The 19,109-nt window shown below is 39.9% G+C and overlaps 1 protein-coding gene across 1 annotated transcript; it reads left to right on the forward strand.

Annotated features, from left to right (window-relative positions):
* Positions 1-1,611: 1,611 nt before the first annotated feature.
* Positions 1,612-5,002, forward strand: LOC146649090 (serine/threonine-protein kinase pim-2-like). Its single transcript, XM_085387318.1, has 9 exons — positions 1,612-1,684; positions 1,786-1,965; positions 2,212-2,400; positions 2,666-2,760; positions 2,846-2,893; positions 3,202-3,423; positions 3,505-3,685; positions 3,775-3,951; positions 4,041-5,002. The coding sequence occupies exons 1-9, from the start codon at positions 1,612-1,614 to the stop codon at positions 4,130-4,132; spliced, it is 1,257 nt and encodes a 418-aa protein (XP_085243444.1). The 3' UTR covers positions 4,133-5,002.
* Positions 5,003-19,109: the final 14,107 nt, after the last annotated feature.

The raw sequence follows: 19,109 nt of genomic DNA on the forward strand, positions 1-19,109 counted from the left end.
GTGAGTGATGATAATTTGTGCACCAATTCCTCTGACATCGTCTTATTAATCGTTAGCTTACTACGCAAACATGACAAGTGAAATCTCCTGCAGCTTAAACATGTGAGAGGTTGATCGCGCAGAGAATCGCTGAGCGTTATGTGAGTGCGCGTGTAAAAGCAGCAGGATATATATTTTAGTTCTGCTGAGCCAAATAAGACAGGTCAGGGTGAAGAAGTGACAGCCAAAGAAAAGCTTACCACAAAACGGAGAAGTTATGACAAATCAGACTATAAGGCAAAAAGAAAGTGCAGCTTTATGGTTTCATGGACAAAAGAATTTCTGTGGCTGCGATATGATGAGCTAAATAACCAGGGCTGCACATAAGTGGTCCGCAGGTGCGCATTCGCTGTCAAAATAAAAAACACGCACAAGGGTTAGGGTTAAATTTAAAAACTGTACTTTTGAGTTAAAATATATATTCATAATTTTAATAAATGACAAATTAAAAAGGCATGAACATTTTTTTTGTATCGAAAAAATATCGAACCGTGACACCAAAGTATCGAACCGAACCGTGAATTTTGTGTATTGTTGCACCCCTAATATATATATATATGTGTGTAATTTTAACAAGAACTTTATTGAACAATCAGTGAGTATACAACATACAAACAGATGAGGTATACAAGTGGAACATAAATATGAACAACCAGCGATTAAAGAAAAAAAGAAAAAAACCCACACCGATAGAGTTGGGAAGCAGGTACCATGCTTGTTACATCAGCTAACAATACTAACTTCCACAACACTCACCAAGACAGTCGGAGGTTAGGTAAAACAGAGCAAATAAATTATTGAGAAATTATAAGAAAATACATTAGGCAGGAAAGGAAAAAGAATAACTGTGGAAGTTCAAATTCACTGGGCTACACGTGCTTTCTTTCTATAGCCTTTGAACCTTGAAAAATATAACCTCATCACAGTAACGCATAATTTTATTATGCATTACATCCAATACTGCTCATACATTTAGTGAGTAACTAGTCACAATAATGCGCACAGATACGATTTATAGATCAGTCAACACATTCCAGCACCTTTAGGCAACTGTTTTTGTGATTTGGTGCTGTAAATAAAACTGAAATCAAGTGAATTTTGACTTAACCTGTGCTGCTAGCTTTTAGCCTGCAAAGCTATCCATTAGCCTTCACTACTGCCTTACAAGTAAATGCTGCCCAAAGAGAGTCCTTCTTGTTGGTATAATAGCTACAATATTATCTATAATATCCATTGCTTGTTCCTAACTAGTTTTATGGCCTTTGTTGTAGAAGCACAGTTCCCACCTTGAAGCAGCCCTCTATAAACATGCATTTATGCAGCTGCGCTACAGTTTTTGCAATATTGCACCCCTAAATAAATCTTTACAGAACTTTGCCTTCACCAGAAACTACTGCCTAGCCCAGGCTGATGTTCTGTAGCTATGGAAACCAAGAATTCCAAAATCTTGTGATGTCATCACCTCGTTGTTATAAGACATTGTTATAAGACACTAAAGATCATAGTTCTCACACACAGCTCATTGCATCTTTGCAGAGTGAAGAGTGAAATCCTGAAACTAAATTAACCTAAATGAATCACACAATGTCAAAGTCTTGGCCAACTTATACTGCACCACGTCCTGTGGATCTGAATAACCCTCTAGGTAAGTCAAATGGGATTCATATGGTAATTATGCATGCTTCTGGGTTTTTATTTGAGGCAACTGAATTTGACTTAAACAAAATCATCTTTTGTTGATTTCAGGACACCAAACAGAGCCTTGCATCTCCACACTGGTGAAGATGACTCCAGATGGAAGAATAGAGGGAAGAAAGAGAAGGGACTTACCTGAAAGACTGGACAAATCCCCCAAAAAAAGCAAAAGCAGTGGAGGTCCAAAACCGGGTCCCAGCCACTTTGTTTCTGGGGAATCCAGTTTGAAATGTAAGTGATAAGACCTGTTTTAGCTGTGACATTATCTTGGCTATGTAGTTTATTTTGTGACTTTAACTGTGTACTTAACGGTCTTTAACTTTGTAGTTGGTTCATTTAGCCTTCTTTGTGTTGATTTTCAGTGTGCAGTTATTGCTTTAATGCACGATTGCCAGACCTTAGAAAGTCAGTAGAAAGCAGTTGACACACAGAGTTGGACTGAAAATGCTTAAAGTCAAACTACTTTTTCCATTTTAGTTGGCCTTCTCATAGTGCCTTCAAGCGACTCTAGTATAATTAAGAGGAGCAACAAACGGAAGAGCACTAGTGACGAATCTGAGGGACCATCCAGCAAAAAAAGCAGGACAACGAGCCCAGAGGAGAGTCCCACCCAGGAACCCTCTGAAACATGTGACTCACCGAGGATATCCGGCACTGACAGAAAAGGTAAGATAATGGCAATATTTCTGAGCTGGATCACAAGATCCTTTAGAATTTGTCCTGGGGTTTGAGATTGGGTTTGATTCCTGTGGGACCAATCGACAATAAGAGACACTCTGGGCAGTAGTGACGTTACCTACCTACTAATCTGCTAAAATGTAGCTGCTATTTACCAATTAATAGAAATGTTATAACAAAGCTCTATAGGACTGTACCAGCTGTTTTCTGTGTAACAAGTCATAACCTGTATGTTTTTCCTGTGTGTCTGCAGAAGACTTCCTGGAAAAATATCAAGAGCTGGAGGTGCTGGGTCATGGAGGCTTTGCCACCGTGTTTTCTGGAATACGCATAAAAGACAGTTTTCCAGTATGGCTTCTTACATTTGCATTTCACAGATCTTCAGTTTATTCCTGTTTGTACTTCTCTAACCCAGAAAATGTCTTTAATGCAGGTGGCAATCAAACATGTTCAACAGCGCAGACTTGCGCGCACAACAATGGTAAGCGTCTTTTCTTATTCCAGCAGGTATTTATATTATTTCAGGCCTTCTCAGGCATCAAGCATAAGGCACGTATTTCCTCCGTGCATGAACCAGACTGGTCTCACAGTTGTGTGTGAAATCGTCAGGAAATATGGTCGAATTCTATGAACAGTGGGTCACCTTATTGTTTAAACTGACATGTTTCAGTGGAAAGAATGCTTTTTAAAGATCAGGTCATTTTGTGACTATTTCAAAACTGTCTGTACGCTGATAGCTACTTTTGTTGAAATTCTGAATACTGACCTGAAGTAACTTTCCTTCTGAAGGATTGGAATGGGAAAAGTACTGATGTTCCCCTGGAGGTGGCGCTACTGATACAAGTTGGGGCTGGACCACACGATACGGAAAGCAGTATAACCCCACTTCTACTTGACTGGTTTGATCTGGAAGATGAGCTTATTATGGTTTTTGAGAAACCAGAAAATTGCATGGACTTAGACAATTACCTCAAAACTACAGATAAACCTCTGTCAGAGACACATGTTAAGGTAAGTGACGAGCATTTGGAGCTTACAGCAGTTTTTCATAGAGAATGTCCTGTGCTCCAAATATGGCTTCCTTTCTTTTAGGTCATAATGAAGCAACTAGTTGACGCAGCCATTACGATGGATAACAAGGGGGTTTTCCACCGAGATATTAAACCACACAACATTCTAATTGAAACATCTTCGGAGGAACCCCGAGTGCGATACATCGATTTTGGCTGTGGAGTCACGTTTACTCCGGGACAAAGGTTCAGGAGGAACGCAGGTATGTTTTCAGCCACAGCGTTGTGCTGTCATGAACTGTCTCCACATCATGTTCCCTCCCCATTAATTCTTCTTATCTTTGTGTTTTAGGAACCAGGATCTACAATAGTCCAGAGTGGTTCATGTACGGCTTCTGCTCTGCAGAATATACTACAGCCTGGCAGCTGGGTGTTGTGATGTACCAGCTGTTACACAACAAGTTACCATTTGACTGCGACTACAAGATCATCAACCAAAACCCACCGATTTTAGCTGACATTTCAAACAGTAAGATTTCTGCCAAAAGGGCTGTTGATATAAGAAAGGTGAAATAACTTTGTGGATAACTTTAACAAGAGTATTTCATTTCTGTAAAGAATGCAGGGATTTTTTGACGGGGTGTCTGAGGAAGCACTACAAGGACCGCTTCACCCTGGAGGATCTTCGGAATCACATGTGGCTCAAATGATTTCTGCGCACCATGAACTAAAAGGTTATGGAGCAAAAGCTCCAACACATCACAAGTCATCAACAAGTCACTTTTCAAATTTAGTAGCAATGTTGCAGTTGCTGTCACGTGGCTCTTTTTTGGTGTTTTCTTTTCCAATCCAGCAGCAAGCAGTCTGAGACCTCCATCTGACCTTCATCTAAATATAGTGTCAAGCGGCGGCTGTGTGAAGGCAAGAGAGGACCCAAATGCACAGCTCTAGACACACGGTGATGACCTCAAAGGCAGGTCTTTATTAACAGGAACATAAGAAGCCATACAATAACTAACCTGGGAGCAACTAAAGCTGAGGCGCTGGGAAGACACGGTAAATGCACACAACCTAGAGGGACGACGCAACACAGAACAAAGGGACACTCTGACATAAATACACAGAAGGTAATGAGAGAAGTGGGAACACACGGGGAACACAGCTGAAGACAATTAGCGAGCAGGGAGGACACGAAACTGAAAATACTGACACCAAGATGTGGACCTTAAACACAACACAGTACACAGAGATGAGCACAGAGAGAGAGAGGCAGAGAAGAAGGATGAATATGGGGGGATGAGGAGAACACAGAACACAAAGGATGGGAACACGGTACCAGAACAAACACCACAATAAAAACATGGACACAGGGGGAATCCAAATACCAAACCAACCAATCCAATGGACATAAGGAACAAAATACAAAACTACAGGAAAACTAAGAACACTGGGTCAAAATGACCCAGGACCATGACATATAGGCTTTTGTAGGCTTGCTTTATGAAAAATGTCATTGATGAAAATGTAGTGTATATCTGTTATTAACCTCTGTCTCTCTTCCACAGCATGTCTTTATCCTGTCTTCCTTCTCTCACCCCAACCGGTCGCAGCAGATGGCCGCCCCTCCCTGAGCCTGGTTCTGCCGGAGGTTTCTTCCTGTTAAAAGGGAGTTTTTCCTTCCCACTGTCGCCAAAGTGCTTGCTCAAAGGGGGTCATATGATTGTTGGGTTTTTCTCTGTATCTATGAAGCGCCTTGAGGCGACTTTTGTTGTGATTTGGCGCTATATAAATACAATTGAATTGAATTGAATTGGGCAGCACGGTGGCACAGTGGTTAGCACTGTTGCCGCACAGCAAGAAGGTCCTGAGTTCAATTCCAACATCAGGCCGGGGTCTTTCTGTGTGGAGTTTGCATGTTCTCCCCGTGTTTGCGTGGGTTCCCTCCGGGTACTCCGGCTTCCTCCCACCGTCCAAAGACATGCAGCTTGTGGGGATAGGTTAATTGGATAATCCAAATTGCCATTAGGTGTGAACGTGAGTGTGAATGGTTGTCTGTCCCTGTGTGTTGGCCCTGCGACAGACTGGCGACCTGTCCAGGGTGTACCCCGCCTCTCGCCCTATGACAGCTGGGATAGGCTCCAGCGCCCCCCGCGACCCTTGAATTGAATTGAAGTGAGGCCATGATGCATTTTATTGTAGCTCATCATCATCCGACCCTGCCCTGAAAATAGCTGAAGAAATGTTGGCATACCGAAAGGTTTGCTTTGGGGGTATACTATTTGGTGCCATTTTAAGTTAAAAACTATTAAAAAAAAAAAAAAAAAAGAGTCATATTTTGTGTGATTTTTTTCATTACTGTTGTTGTCCCAAGAAGCAAGATGGCGCCTGTGTTTGGCTGTGCCGCTGCCTCCGTCCGTGTGTTTGTTTACTTCATATGTTATGCAAGTGTTCTTGCTACAGCTTTGTCCGATGTCATCTCCCTTCGGATTTATGATCGCCATGCGTTACTGCCGATCAAATCTGCTATGGATAACTTTCAGAGTCAACGATACGACGTTGTTTTCCCACCGCCGCTTGAGCGCGACGCAGCACCCGGTTCACCTCCACTCTTGCCGGTCAGCTCAATTTTGCTTCAGAGGCCTCGTCGGAGGAAGCGGGGGAAGAGAGCCGGCTTTGTTGTCCTGCTCCGTCGTCTTCGGAAAGAGGCAGATCTTCGGGGGCTTTATTCCTGGGCTGCTAGCGGTAAGATCCGCCTGAGACTTGTCGGAGCTGGATTAATCCCCACAACCCACTGTGTTTGAACTGAGCCCTTAGCCCTATATGTGCCTTTAAATGAGCACATTGCCCCAGAAACCTTTGTTTCTCCAAGTACTTGTGTATAAAAAACTATATATTAATGTTTGACCACATTTGGGAATCAGAGCAGAGAGAAGATGACAACAGGTGGCGCCATATTGCCAACTGACTAGTCTTCTTCATAAAATATGATACAAAAGCATGATTACAAATACAATAAATGCTTCTGGATGGCAAATGCTCTGTTCAGTACACACGTTTTACTTTGAACACATAGGTATGCAGCATGCACACAACATGCATTCATCCTTTTTGGTTGAGTCCATGGTGATGGCCTGTGTCTTTCCGAGTTCTCCTCAAACACTTTGGCTTCCCTCTACAATGTTAGGCCTCTTATTAACCTTTGTCATGTCATGCACACATTGCTCAAGAGCTGTTGCCATATTGGATGTGATAACCTGTAGCGATCACATCCAATAACTCATGTGTTGTTTACATACAAATGATCACTGCTTTTTTTTTCACTGCTGTGCTGCTGGTTGCAGCAATCACCAGGGATAGAGAATCTTTTTTGTTGCCTTTCAGGTGATTTGGATAGAAGAGGAGCATCACATAAAAGGTAGTATCAGTTCTAAATTATTTGAAATCCAAGTATCTGTTTCAAACAATATTTGACTGAGGCTTGGTTACCGGTTGTTGCTGGTTCTCACTGGTTGTCACTAGTTGTTACCGCTTGCTGCTGGTGCAGCAGCACTGACAGCTAACATGGCGGTTAAATCGACACATTTTGCTGCACCCATTTTTAGTTTTAATTGTTTTATGTCAGCTTTTCAGCTCCACCTTCTCCACTTCTTCCACACTAAACTTTTTCTACAAGCTGCGTGAGCGCACACCAAAGGTAGGGGAGGTGCTCAGGTTCACTGTCATTGATCATAATCGATCGATAGTGAAAAGTCCCCGCTCAATGCTCAGCTCAAATGCACAAATATATACAATTATGAGATATTCATGAAGTATTTTTATTTTATTTTGCCATTTATATATGTTGGCACTAACAGTGCTTAGGACAATACTTAAGTCTCAAGACTGGTTCATTTGTCTAGAAGGAGACTATCTTACAGAAGCACGGTTCCTATAGTAGTGATGGGATTTCCGGCTCTTTCGGTTAGGCTCACTAAAAAGAGCCGGCTCTTTCGGCTCCGAACCGGCTCTTCAAGTTGTTTTGTTGCTTTAATTAATTTATTATTAACAATAATATAAAATTATGCACAAAAAGAATTACTAACGTAAAAAAAGTGGTTTTATTTATATATGTTTATATATAAATATATGTGGTGGCCCCTAGAGATAAAACACGTACAAACTCCAAAACACATTTCTAGCATGAACTGAACTTCCAAAGCAGAGCTACTAGATCACTCAAATTACACAATTGAACGCATATGTTTATTGTTTGTGTATTTATACACAGGCACTCATATATATTCAAATAATTTAAAAAAAAAAGTTCATTTACCTGTTACTACCACACACCAAATCCGGTCGTTGGTACTTGCTGGCTTGTGTAGCCACAAGATAACAAAAGCTCAACGCTGCGCCCAGCATCCTGGAGCACTTCTGTTGTCTTTTGTACGTGTTTTGAGTTTAATGTGCTTCTGAGTTTTTACGTGTTTTGGAGCTTGTACGTGTTTTTACGTGCTTCAGAGTTCGTACGTGATTTGAAGTTTGTTTGTGTTTTTCCATATGAAAAAGATATATATAAATCTTATAAAGTTTGTATTGTCTTGTGTGAAACTTGTATGAAAAGCATATAAGAGTGAAAACACATATAAGATCCCTTGAAAAATTATATAATGGAACTTGTATGTTTTGGATACTTACTAAAACAATGTATGAAAGTAATGAGAAAGTGGCCACTTTCATGAGTAAATCATGTAAGCCTTATATGATTTACTCATGAAAGTGGCCACTTTCACGAGTAATCACATATCAGTTTTTACTATTTCTTTTCCATATGGGTTGTCTCTAGGGGCCACCGTAAATATACGTTTATTTATTCACTCCACATAAAATGTAATAAATAAATCATATAATACAAAAATCAACTATTCACATTTCAACTTTTAACTATTAAAATTTTCATCTTTTTCCTTTTACAAATTTAAAGTGAAACAACACAAAACACTGCAAACCACAACACAATTAAATATAAATTAAAAATATGAAAATGACAGGGGATTTCTAAAAATCACCCTGTAATTCTTCAGTTAAGACACCTGAGTTAGAAAACACAAACACTGCAGTCGTTTTTTTTACACGCGTGGGCAGCAACGAACGCACCCTGCGAACTGCGCCGCCGCTGCCTGCGTACTTTTATTTTATATATGTCTGTGTGTGTAAAAATAACAACGTCACTCAGAGCAACAGAATCAGCACATACACACTTAAGATTATAGCTTCACTTCTGCAAAAAAGCAAACCTGCAGTTTCCTGTCACTCTGACTTTGCACAGACCCAAAGCAATGGGTTATTTCCCTTTTCTACATCTGTTCTCTAAAAACAGGAAGTGGTTTAGTAGCTGAATAAGTTCATCACAAAGTTATTAGGTGAAAAGTCACATAGACATGTAGATTGCTTAAAAAACAGAAAAACACATTTCATGAAGCTGATCAAATTATATAATAAACAAAAATCTCTTGACAGAAAACAAAAAGATGTATATTCTCTGTCATATGGGACCGCAAGAATAAACTTTCTGAATCCTTTATCATCTGCAACCGAAAATAGTTGTGGATGATTACTATACCTCTCTAATGTGACGTTGTTGTCCCTGGCTCTGTTCCGCTGCTACTGAGTGTAACTACCGCCCCTCTGCCCAGCGTAAAGCACAAGGCTTGTGTGCAGAGTGAAGCGGAAAAAAAGTGCGAGAGAGAGAGGGTGAGAGAAAGAAAAAAAAAAAAACCCCCACGTGACGGCTCGCGATAAGGAGCCGGCTCTAAGAGCCATTTCATTCGCGAAGGACCCATCACTATCCTATCCGATTGTTCAGTGATGACACGACGAATCCTACTTCCGGGCCTAAAGTAGTCTGCGTTTAATATGGCTTTTGTGTTGTTAACATGTTTAATGTTTTGTATTTTCTTCTATTTAATCTCAAAAAGCTCCTAAAACAGTCAGTGATCACTGTTGACCTCCCTCGGCTTTTATTACCTCTAATCATTTATTTAAGCTCAGTTTTTAAAACCTTAGATGTAACTACAGCCCAGCCCATGCTGCAGTATATGAATGACTAACCTCGTATTGTGGATGGATTATCTCAGTTGTTCTCCTGGCTGACGTTTGGTCCTTTTACAGCATCCTGCCATGCTATTACATTTGTTCCTGACCACCGAGAACACTCACGTTAACTTTTATCAAGTGGAAAAAAAGTTAGCTTGTTTATATTATGCTAACATAGCTGTGTCGCTAGCGGTCACGTAGCACATCATTATATAGCAGCTAGCCCAACTTCAGTAACCCTACAAACGTCACTGCTGTTTAGTTTCCTGTCTTCATTTATGCTGGAAGTGATAGCAGAGCTGTACGTTTTAATTTGTTTCCAAAACCCCGCAGTCAGGACATGCTATATTGTATTTAGATAGAAGCTAGCGAGCTAACTTCATGCTAACTCCGTTAAATGTCATAAATTCCGTTTTTATGGATGCCTGGATGTTAAACTTAATTGTTACACCTGGTAGAGCAGAACACTGATCATTTTATTAAAGATGAAAGACTTTAGACAGTTTTTCAACTCTCAGTAATGCCATAGTAATCGTTTGATATATGGACCTGCAGCGGAGTTTAGGTCCAGACACGGCTAGTGACGTCAGACTGAACAACCGGATAGGATGGATCTATAGGATAGATTTCTTTTTTATCTCCAAAACAGAAGAACATAGAATTAACAATATTGAAATTTTACCAATTACACTAATTCACTCTCATGGGACTTAGGATTGACACCAAAACTAAAACTTTGGCGATTAAATGCCTTATTCCTATATGATAGCCAGTTTTGTGAGTTCATACACACCAAATTAAATACTTAGAAATGAATACAACTCTGGACATATCGCCCTTAACTCTGGGATTGCGCTAAGGCATACATTAGAGGTTGCATAATATCATTTGCAAGTGCCAGGAAAAAAAGGTAGGCCATGCGGTGTGAATTGGAGGCCAAAATAAGGCACCTAGAGCAACAACACAAAAAAGCTATGATCGGAAAGCATTCCGATCATAGTGAGATTAATAGTTTAATTAACGAAAAAAATTGAGGGCAATTTAAGATGACTAATTCTGGGCTGTGGAGAGAATTTAAATGGAAGGTGGTCATAAGATATTTTAGAACCCCCGAGATAATTGCTAAATCGAATCCAACAACTCCTGACACTTGTTGGCGAAATTGTGGTACTCACTTAGGAACCCATTCACACATATTATGGTCATGTCCAAAAATTTGCTCATTTTGGAATGACATATTTAAAGCTCTCAATACAGTTTTCCAACAACCATTAACAAAGGACAATCAGTTAGCCATTGTAGGAGTACTTCCAAAAGGTTTTACAGGAAACAATAAAAAGTATCTCTTGAGAATCTTGCTTACAGCAGCACTAAAGTGTATCACCATTAAATGATTAAATCATGACCCACCTTCATATAATATGTGGATTGATAAAGTAAGAAAGATTTCTCATGGAGGAAATAACATACACTCTAAAAAATATTCGTTGTGTTTGTTGGTAGAACTTAACAAAAAAGCATTTTTCTGCTAAAAAAAGTAAGTTGCCTACATGTACACGTTTTAGTGAGTTGAATAATCAATGTTAGAAGTCAGTGCAACACAAAAATTAAAAAACAGCTCCTTAACTTAAATGTTTGAGTATATTGAATAAAATACTTTTGTCATCAATCAACAACAGAAAATATTAAGTTTGTGTAACATGTAAAAATGAGTTTCAACATCCTTCCTGTTTGAATTGAGACCATTCAGACAGACAAGGGCAACCCCGTAGCATATGTTCGTATCGTGCGCAACAGTTTCTGGATTCTTGTGGCTTCGTGGGAGAAGAGGTGTGTTTGCCCTCGACTGTGTTCGGTGAGTTAAGTAAGTACTGAATTCTAAATAGATGAATTACAAGTTATATTTGTACACTCTAAAATGTCATATTTAAAAAAAACTGAAATTTGATGGTTTTAATCGTAATTTAGCAGAGTATAGTTGTTGTTGTTTTTTTAAGTTTAGCTAGCCGTTTCTTTTAGCTAGCAAACGTTCCTCACAAATAAAAGAGTACAGATACAATTAAAACATGTCACTTGTCAGGGTACATTTGGTTAGCTGATAGACTATGTCGACAGCAGAGCATGTTCAATTTGAACCCGTATATGTTCAAATTAACCGGTCAGTAGCTGCCTGCATTTTTATCATGGTGTCAGAGTAAATTCGTGTTTCCACAAGATGGTCTCGGGTGAGGTAACTAATTACTGACAGAGTAAAATGTGGTGAATTTATCCCTGACTAAAAGTATTTCTATCAATTGTGTTGATGTTCTAAGCTCGACTGGGAATTCTGCCTGAGATTAAAGTTGGTTGACCTAGCAAAAAAAACCCAAAAAACAATATTTATTGTGTGTGTGTGTGTGTGCATACGACTTGCATTTGCTTTCTGTAATTGTAAGCATAATGTAAAGTGTGGGATTGTGGCATGTCCACAGTGGTATTTAAATAGTTTAAAAGAAATTTCTCTTGCACATTTGGATTTGACACCTTATTACAAGTTTAAACTGCAGTCTGTAGATGTCAATTTTAAAATTCAATTTTGTTCAGTCTTTATGATTAATCTTTTTCAGTGTTGCATTGTAGTGTTTTAGAGAAGGTTTTATACTTAAAATAGCTTGTTAACTCAAAAGCTTCAATAATTCTTTGCATTACAAAAGGTTGCAGTAAATTTCAAAATGCATTGGACTTGCAAAATTTGCAAGTTTGAAACATCAAGAAGGAATGAGCTCTTAAAGCATTACAGGCTTAAACATAGCCATGGTGGACTGTTTATACCTTGCCTGTACTGGGATTGTAACTGCTCATTTGAACATATGCTTCTCATAGGAACCGAAAACACACTCCTCACTCATTGGATGACTTCAAGCCTGAGCTGATACAGCGGTGTGTCAGTCGTTTGAATGCAGGAGATGATCCTCTTGAGGAACATAATGAAAATCCATTGTGTGAAGATGTAGCAAATGAAGAGGATGAAGAAATTGGGGAATTGCCTAATTTAATTGAGAAACATTTAGCCCACCTACTACTAAAACTGGAAAGTATATATAATGTACCTCGCAGGTGTATTGATGAATTAGTTGTTACAGTTACAGTTATAGTTCATGTCATTCTCTGATTCAGGTCCTATTCATCAAAAGCACAATTGTGCTGTTGATGAAATTTAGGTTACATTTACTTTTAGTCACTTTATCCTATTGCTAGCAAAGTGGGCATTTAAAGCAGGCCAGTGTGTAACAGTTTAAATTGAAGTTACAAAGATTAAATCTTTATTTCTTTTAAAAACATATTTAAAATCAATATTTGGCACAATGCAAGTCACATAAATGTAATAGTTTTGACTTTTCACCTAATAAACTGTAAGTTTAAGTTTTGTTTTGCTTTTTTTATTCTCCAGAGTTCGGTGGAAATGAAGAGAGAGGTCGCAATCCGTTGCCTGAAGGTGTATCTGAAAGAGAAGGAAGAGGATCTCTTCAGAGAACAGCTGGTAGGTGAATCATGCATTCTTTTGTGTTTTATTTTTAAATGGCACATAAAATGCTGACATGTTTCCATTTAAACTACCTACTTGCCAGGATGGTGAACAACAGTTCCCAGAAGAAGTGGTAAAGATTGTAGTCACCAGACGTGCAGCAGTGTCTCTCAAAGCTGTCGCTAAAATTGTGATTGAAGGAACAGCAGTCCTGGAAGACCTTGATGTGCCCAGAGTGTGTACCTTAATGATGGGGCTTATATACACTCTCAATCTGAGCTACCCAAAACAAGTAAAGAACACTCTAGAGGTATTTCTGGAACTTGATGGGCTTAAACCAGTCCACGGGTAATGTCTGTTAAGTGCAAACTTCTGTCATGAAACGAATGTGAATTGGACTGTAGTATTCCGATGTGCCTCTTACGTTTTTGTATGCAGTCCCAGATGAGTGTAGTTTTGAGAAAAGTTTGTAATACATATAATCTTAGCTTTGGATTGTTCTGTTGTTGAACATTAAAATCTTTTGTCATTTCCTTGATTCTGCGACAAGTTGAACAAGTTGATACCAATTTATGTTAATGTTAATGTACATGAAGTACTTTTTTTTTTTAGTCATTTATAATTAAAGGGATGCTGTAATGTTTCATTTATGTTGTATTGACACAGAAGTGTATTACTTTGAAAATGTTTTGTAATAAAATAATCAATTGGAATAAGTGAAATGGCTTTGTGTGATTTTTAGAAAAGCTACTATAGAAACCTAAACTAATTGGCATGGATAATTGTGAGTAGGATATATGTAAAAAAGTCCGTTGGTGTAACTCAACTAATGTAATTTCTCAACTTAATTTTACCAGAAATTTTAAATTAATATTAGGTTGAATAAACTTAATTATGCTTGTGGAGGTCAAGGTAAATCATGTTGGTTTGTTAAACAAGTTGAGTTAGCCAAACCTAAAAATTACTTGCTGAATTTACTTAATAATATGCAAAATTTGTAACTTAAAAAGCTGAGTGGAAATTGTTACCTTACTTTTTTAAGTTGAGGCAACAAAATATTTTTTAGAGTGTATGCTCTGCGGATTCAGAGAGAATTGCTCAGTGAACGATGGCGACCTGTACATGCTTTATTCTTTCAATAATCTAGCATAGGTTTGCTTGTTCATTTATTGCTACTAAGATTGCCAAATCTTATTTAATATTATGTGAAGGTTTTTTTTGTCTTGTTTTCTAGTACTTTTTGTGTTTCATTTTTGTAGTTTTTTTAATTTTTAATTTTAACTTGTGCTTCTACATTGCTGTCCCTGTAGCTGTTCAACTTTTGAACATTGACAAGTATAAGTTGCAAGGTTGAAAATTATAATAAAACTTGGGTTTATAAAAAAAAAAAAAAAGACTTCTGCGCAGCATGAATCAAAAGGGTTACGGAGCAAAAGCTCCAACACATAAGTCACTTTTCAAATTTAGTCGCCATGCAAATATGTGCAAATATGTATAAAACTCAGTCTCTAGATTGGGTGAATGAGACAAAGAAAGTTCCAGAGCTCAATATAAAGAAAATTATCAGTCACATTAGCAACAGCAACGTTAACCAGGGGGGTTAGTATGTAAATTTCATAATTAAAAGCACCACTATCTGGCAGAAAACATGACAATTTACCGATTGATTAGTAACATCAAAATCAACTGGAAGAATAACCAAAGTTTTCAGTCAGATTATTAACAAATAAATGAGAATAAATCAAAACACATCTTTTGTAGGCTTGCTTTATGAAAAATGTCACTGATGAAAATGTAGTGTATGTTGCCATGATACATTCTATTGTAGCTTATCATACTAATATGACACTCCATTCAGTGCCTAGATGAATAGTCAGTTGTAGAAATACGCACAATTGTGTTTAATTGTACAACATAATATATTACACAAATATCTGTATACGTCATAAGCATGTCAGGACTCACAGTGTGTAATGTTTATGCAAAGATCAAGACTTCACTGGTCTACAGACGATAAAAGGAACATACATTACAGGATGTCTAGCTTTAAAAATCTTTATTTCAAAGCCAACATGGTTAAGCTACTTCTATCATAAGAAAAAACACAGGCTACCTATTAAAACATCTTACTAAAAGCTAACCAGGGACAGTTGAGTTTTAAAAAAACATTCATAGAAGAAATGCACCTTCAAGATCTACCTTTTCCTCCAAGGACTGCTGAATGTATTTTTATGACAAAAAAATTGGCTCATAATCATTTTTGTCCTCCCGCTCATGAAATGAAATCAGCTGGATGAAGCTCAAGTGTGTGGATCAGTTCTAGATTCTTGTGGTAGTGTTAGAGGGAGAATGATTTGCAGGACACAGGTGAGTTGAGAACAATACTGTATTGTCACACAGGCAATAACACTGCAACATAGACACAACTATAGCCGGCAAAACAATTTATAACCGAAACAATCTCACACATATAATCTGCGCTAAGTGTCTCTGAGTCACCACACGGGTATGGTGTCAGTGATCCAAAGTCTCAAGTCAAGAGTCAGAAGAGTAAGTCAAGTCAAGCTCGCTTCTTCTTGGAGAAGAAAAAAAAATGAAAAGAAGATCTACTGGGTGCACCCTTAGTTCTTTTTCTACTGTCTGCACTGTTATGTGGTCTGGGGGGTCCTACCAAACCGTGAATCTTCAAAGGAGCGAAGGACGATCCTTGTAGCAGATGAATTCTAGGGTCTGGGACGGCTCGCCATCTCCTCACAGAGGAGAGTTCCAACATCACAAGTCCATGAATAACCACCAATGGGGTGAAGGGAAAAAACCCAGCCTGCATGACAAGCCTTATTGCATACAGTTTTAGAATTTAGCTCACACACACACACACACACACACACACACACACACACACACACACACACACACACACACACACACACACACACAATAGTGTATTCAAGTATGTTTAACATATGAACATGGCATTATTTCAATCCTTGTGCAAAATGCAAACACACTATTGAACTAATAAAACAGTGCAAGTCTGCATTGAAAAACACATAACAGAGGAATGTTGTTGTTGGAATTTTCTTTTCCAAAATGAAAATGAAAGAATTCATTAAGTTTTAACCATTGCTTATGAAGTCTGATCATCTTTGACCAGATAATGATCAAGTTTTTCTGAAACAACTTGAACTCACCTTACAATAAGTGTTAATCAGCAATTATCATTAGAATAATGTTTTTCATGTATAAAACTATTTTTATCTCTTTTTAGTCAACCTCTGAAACAATGGTAACAATTTGCATAACACTCTTTATTCTGCTACTGGACTCTAATCACATATTACACACTGCTGCTGCAGCAGTTACCTTCGCAGGTGCATAAAGAGGAATAAAAGTCGAATGAAGAGCATTGGTTGAAGCAGGTCTATCACACGGTTAACTTGAACATAAAACAAACAATATTAATAAAAACAACTGAATACTAAAAAATGCTGTTTTAAAAACGTCATTGGTGCCTGCCCGACACCCACAAACCTATATATATATATATATATATATATATATATATATATATATATATATATATATATATATATATATATATATATATGTATATATATATATATATATATATATATATATGTATGTATATATATATATATACACATATATATATATATATATATAAAACACCCAGCACGCCCCTGCGGGCGGTTTATCCTTCAAGCTCGGGTCCTCTACCAGAGGCCTGGGAGCTTGAGGGTCCTGCGCAGTATCTTAGCTGTTCCCAGGACTGCGCTCTTCTGGACAGAGATCTCCGATGTTATTCCCGGGATCTGCTGGAGCCACTCGCCTAGCTTGGGAGTCACCGCACCTAGTGCTCCGATTACCACGGGGACCACCGTTACCTTCACCCTCCACATCCTCTCGAGCTCTTCTCTGAGCCCTTGGTATTTCTCCAGCTTCTCGTGTTCCTTCTTCCTGATATTGCTGTCATTCGGAACCGCTACATCGATCACTACGGCCGTCTTCTTCTAGGTTGGTTAGCCACCACCATTTTGTCTGTCTGTATCTGGAAGTCCCACAGGATCTTAGCTCGGTCATTCTCCACCACCCTTGGGGGCATCTCCCATTTTGACCTCGGGACTTCTAGGTTATACTCGGCACAGATGTTCCTGTACACTATGCCGGCCACTTGGTTATGGCGTTCCATGTATGCCTTGCCTGCTAGCATCTTGCACCCTGCTGTTATGTGCTGGATTGTCTCTGGGGCATCTTTACACAGCCTGCACCTGGGGTCTTGCCTGGTGTGATAGACCCCAGCCTCTATGGATCTTGTACTCAGAGCTTGTTCTTGTGCTGCCATGATTAGTGCCTCTGTGCTGTCTTTCAGTCCAGCTTTGTCCAGCCACTGGTAGGATTTCTGGATATCAGCCACCTCCTCTATCTGCCGGTGGTACATACCGTGCAGGGGCCTGTCCTTCCATGATGGTTCCTCGTCTCCCTCCTCTTTCTTGGGTTTCTGCTGCCTGAGGTATTCACTGAGCACTCGGTCAGTTGGGGCCATCTTCCCAATGTATTCTTGGATGTTCCTTGTCTCATCCTGGACTGTGGTGCTGACACTCACCAGTCCCCGGCCCCCTTCCTTCCGCTTAGCGTACAGCCTCAGGGTGCTGGACTTGGGGTGAAACCCTCCATGCATGGTCAGGAGCTTTCTTGTCTTTATGTCAGTGGCTTCTATCTCCTCCTTTGGCCAGCCTATTACCCCAGCAGGGTACCTGATCACGGGCAGGGCGTATGTGTTGATGGCCCGGATCTTGTTCTTACCATTCAGCTGACTCCTCAGGACTTGCCTGACCCTCTGCAGGTACTTGGTGGTTGCAGCCTTTCTAGCGGCCTCTTCATGGTTCCCATTTGCCTGCGGGATCCCCAGGTACTTGTAACTGTCCTCTATGTCTGCAATGTTGCCTTCTGGTAGTTCAATCCCCTCAGTTCTGACTACCTTCCCTCTCTTTGTTACCATCCGACTACACTTCTCCAGTCCGAACGACATTCCAATGTCATTGCTGTATAGCCTGGTAGTGTGGATCAGTGAATCGATGTCTCGTTCACTCTTGGCATACAGCTTGATGTCATCCATGTACAGGAGGTGGCTGACAACTGCTCCGTTCCGTAGTCGGTATCCGTAGCCAGTCTTGTTAATGATCTCACTGAGGGGGTTCAGGCCTATGCAGAACAGCAGTGGGGACAGAGCATCTCCTTGGTAGATCCCGCACTTGATGGTAACTTGTGCTATGGGCTTGGAGTTGGCCTCTAGTGTTGTACGCCACATCCCCATTGAGTTCCTGATGAAGGCTCTTAGGGTCCCATTGATCTTGTACAATTCTAGGCATTCCAGTATCCAGCTGTGGGGCATTGAGTCATAGGCCTTCTTGTAATCAATCCAGGCAGTGCACAGGTTGGTCAGTCTGGTCTTGCAGTCTCGGCTGATTGTTCTGTCTACCAGTAGCTGGTGTTTTGCACCTCTGGTATTCTTGCCAATTCCTTTCTGTGTCCCGCTCATGTATTGACCCATGTGCCTGTTCATCTTAGCCGATATGATGCCTGACAGGAGCTTCCATGTAGTACTGAGGCAGGTTATTGGTCGGTAGTTGGAGGGGACCGCTCCCTTCTTGGGGTCCTTGGGGATCAGGACCGTCCGACCTTCGGTTAGCCATTCCGGGTGTCTCTCGTTAACTAGCAGCTGGTTCATTTGTGCTGCCAGACGCTCGTGGAGTGCAGTCAGCTTCTTCAGCCAGTAGGCGTGAACCATGTCGGGCCCTGGTGCTGTCCAACTCTTCATACTGGAGACCCTTTCTTGGATATCTGCCACTGTGATGGTTACTGGACCCTGTTCAGGGAGGTCGCTGTGGTCTGCCCTCAGATCCACTAGCCACTGAGCATTGCCGTTATGGGTTGCATCCTTCTCCCATATGCTCTTCCAGTATTGCTCCGTCTCCAGCCTTGGTGGTGCTGTTCTCTTATTGTTCCCTTGCCACTGAGAGTACACCTTTGCTGGTTCTGTGGAGAACAGCTGGTTTATTCTCCTGCCCTCTATCTCTCTGGTGTAC

Source organism: Rhamphochromis longiceps, linkage group LG17, assembly GCF_057381845.1.
Source record: "Rhamphochromis longiceps isolate RC_006_pf linkage group LG17, R_longiceps_female_GT1.1, whole genome shotgun sequence".
Classification (NCBI taxonomy): Eukaryota; Metazoa; Chordata; class Actinopteri; order Cichliformes; family Cichlidae; genus Rhamphochromis; species Rhamphochromis longiceps.

Bases quoted from the DNA above. Each gene is read 5' to 3' on its own strand.
- LOC146649090 (XM_085387318.1), top strand. From the start codon at position 1,612: ATGAATCACACAATGTCAAAGTCTTGGCCAACTTATACTGCACCACGT. The intron at 2,401-2,665 runs GTAAGATAATGG...GTGTGTCTGCAG, and splicing joins ATCCGGCACTGACAGAAAAG to AAGACTTCCTGGAAAAATAT. The intron at 3,686-3,774 runs GTATGTTTTCAG...TTTGTGTTTTAG, and splicing joins AAGGTTCAGGAGGAACGCAG to GAACCAGGATCTACAATAGT.